Source organism: Amphibalanus amphitrite, unplaced genomic scaffold (genome assembly GCF_019059575.1).
Source record: "Amphibalanus amphitrite isolate SeventyFive unplaced genomic scaffold, NRLGWU_Aamphi_draft 000927F_arrow, whole genome shotgun sequence".
Classification (NCBI taxonomy): domain Eukaryota; kingdom Metazoa; phylum Arthropoda; class Thecostraca; order Balanomorpha; family Balanidae; genus Amphibalanus; species Amphibalanus amphitrite.
In genome coordinates, this window is record NW_024882421.1 from 123,608 (window position 1) to 126,414 (window position 2,807).

The 2,807-nt window shown below is 45.0% G+C and overlaps 1 protein-coding gene across 1 annotated transcript; it reads right to left on the reverse strand.

Moving 5' to 3' along the window:
• Positions 1-259: 259 nt before the first annotated feature.
• LOC122368141 lies at positions 260-2,453 on the reverse strand. The gene is made up of 2 exons (XM_043341811.1): positions 1,412-2,453; positions 260-521 (listed from the first exon to the last, which is right to left on the reverse strand). The coding sequence occupies exons 1-2, from the start codon at positions 2,425-2,427 to the stop codon at positions 260-262; spliced, it is 1,278 nt and encodes a 425-aa protein (XP_043197746.1). The 5' UTR covers positions 2,428-2,453.
• Positions 2,454-2,807: the final 354 nt, after the last annotated feature.

A 2,807-nucleotide genomic window follows, 5' to 3' on the forward strand; every position in this document is an offset into this window, starting at 1 on the left:
CACTGCAGGCGCCTGAAATGCTTTTTGTTCAAATTGTCCACAGCGTTCGATGTTTATGGCAACATGTGCAGTGACGTGCACTAAATATACAGCATACACGGTATGATAACTGACTAACTAATTAATAATCAATTAACACGTTTCAATTTATTTTTCAAGCTTTCTGTGAAGAACAGATAAAAGAACGGCAAAAGTACTGTATGTACAAAGCCCACCACCACCTGTCTGCACCCGCCTTGTGACTCACCGATCAGCCCCGTCAACGATTGTTTGTGTTCGTGTTAGTATTTGTGTTGTCACCACCGGTGTTGGTGTTCATAGAGTTGTCGGTGACAGTGGTGGTGGTGGTGTCACTGCTGGTCTGTGTCGCTGTGTTGGTGTTGGTTGGTGAGTTGGTGAGAGTGATGGTGACCGTGTTGGTCATAGTGTCCGAGTCGTTGTTGGTTGTGGAGACCGAGTCCGTGTCGGATACGGTGACCGCGCCAGTGCCAGAGGTGCTGCCTCCATTGTTTATACTGCCACTGGAACAGACAGAGAAGTCTGTCAGAAAACAATGTTGGTGGTTTCATGATGGCTTTGTTTCAATATCCAATTTGGAAATTTAGAGAAGGCTTCGTATATAGTTCAACAATACTTGTTGTATTTTAATATATGATGGCAGTGTTTTCATGAAAAAATATATAAATGTAAAGAAATGATAAATAACGTGGCAGAAACGTAACATATTATATTATTAAAATGATCGTAAGTTGAAATAAGCTTCCGTTTTACTGCCATCTGAAGAGGCTGGAAAATGGAAACTCATTCCAAGTTTTGTACCATTTTATCATAAAAGGTTTACAATTACATTTCTTCCAAGTTATCGATCATCTCTGATCATCTGTACTTATGTTGATGTGCACTGTAAGAAAACCTTTGATAAGGAAAGATGAAAATGTGTTTAAATGTCAGATAAAATAGAAAAAATTACAAACTAATCAAAAGGCGCAAAATTAAGTGTTACATAATCTGTTCTATCTGGATTTAAGTACGTCCAACGATGTGCAGAAACATGCAAGATACGATTTATATGTAAATTATGTTTTGGCATGCATGCTATTGTTTGTATTTACGGCTGCATTAGCATTTGTTTGTATTTACAGTATTTACACTCTTGTAAGTTCATGCTTCGAATGTAGCTAAACTTGAAGGTGTGGCCTGGTTTCCAACCAGCTTTTAAAGTTTAATTTACCTACCAGTGCACAAACATAAAATAAGCTAATTTTGGTGGCAACAAAAAAATGCCACAAATCAGTAACGCACACATCACAGCAAACAGCAGGCGACACAGATTACCAATGCTTCCTACTACCGTGCAAATATAAATGTTGATCATGGGATCTTGACCAGTTCCCTTCAAGCCCGAGCTTACCTGGATAGACCGAGCAGGTAGACGAGTCCCAGCGCTGGTATCCAGAAGCTGGTGCTGAGGAACTGTCCCAGCGCACTGCTGACGTTCGTATTTCTAAACTTCCTTCGCGATGGTGCATTGCACGCACATGATAGTCTTTTATCAAGCACAGGGCCGCGCTCTGGAAGAGATAAGAGTTGTTGCTTTTGTTGTTGCTGCGCTCGGTGCTTTTGCTTCTTCTGCTGGTGTTGATGACGAACATGTTCCCTCTGTTGCTCTTTCTGGTAGTCCTGCTGATGCTGTCCTTGATGTTGCTCGTATCGCTGGTGCCGCGGAGGGTCTGGCGGTACCTGATTGCCTTCAGACCACTGAGCTCGGCGAGAGGCCATCCATCGGCGCAGGCCGTGGAGCCTCCTGGACATCATCCTGGGAAGCCAGGTCATCGCATTCGACACTCTCGACCACAGCCTTCGCATTCTGATGGCCACAGTGTTGGCGTTCCAACTGGCCGCTCCCTGTCGCCTGTTGATGACAGGGCGACTAGCTCGTCTTGTCAGGTACCCTTCAGAAGAAGTCGACGAACCTTCCCCGGGATCGAATTCTCCATGTAAGAAGTTGCGAGATATTGAACTATTGGTCACCGACTTCTCAAGTAAATTTCTAGTCGTGGTCCTTCGAGTTGCTATGCCCGAGCCCATGCCGTCAGAGATACTGCTGTTGCCGGCACCACGATATAATGCTGTGGTTGTCCTGAGCCGGGGATACCTCCAGGCGGTATAGGTCTGCTCAGTCACATTAGACCTACTCTTTTCACTGAAATGCCTCGTGATATCAGCACCCGTCTGGTTCTCACCACTGGATGACTGCACCGACCTTTCCACTCTGCTGGCCACAGCGTTTGTAGCCGGCAAATTGTCCATATCCCTGACAGTTCTGCTGGAACCCTCGCCGGCGTCGGAAACCCGCAAGGTAACATTGTCACTCGGTGAGGTGATTTCTCTCATCTCCGTTTCCTTGTTGGTGACTGTGCTCGTCATCGTTTCATTTGTCGAGCTATGCGTCGTTCTGCTTAGCGAATGAGTCTCGCCTTCAACCAGTTGAATGAACGTATCAGTCAGACCTGAAAAGTACATAACACCGACGTTACTTTCTGATTACTTTCGACGTGGTTGCATTATTGCGATGCCATTTTCTGCATTCCTAGAACCAGCCTGTATATCTAGGTTTGTAGTTTACGGCAAGCAATATTGTATTGTCGGTAGACATTGACGTGCTCTGTGGGTGTAAAATCTACCGCGAAAGCGAGTGCCATTTCACACTTCTTCGATAAAACGCTGTTCGGCGACACGAGCAATGAATGGCACGAGTCGCAAGCAGAGTCTTTAAACCTGAGCTTTTTATGGAAAGACTATATGCC

Coding starts and splice junctions, on each gene's coding strand:
- LOC122368141 (XM_043341811.1), bottom strand. CDS start 2,427: ATGACGAGCACAGTCACCAACAAGGAAACGGAGATGAGAGAAATCACC. Junction 522..1,411: donor TACCTGCTCGGTCTATCCAG/GTAAGCTCGGGC, acceptor TGTCTGTTCCAG/TGGCAGTATAAACAATGGAG.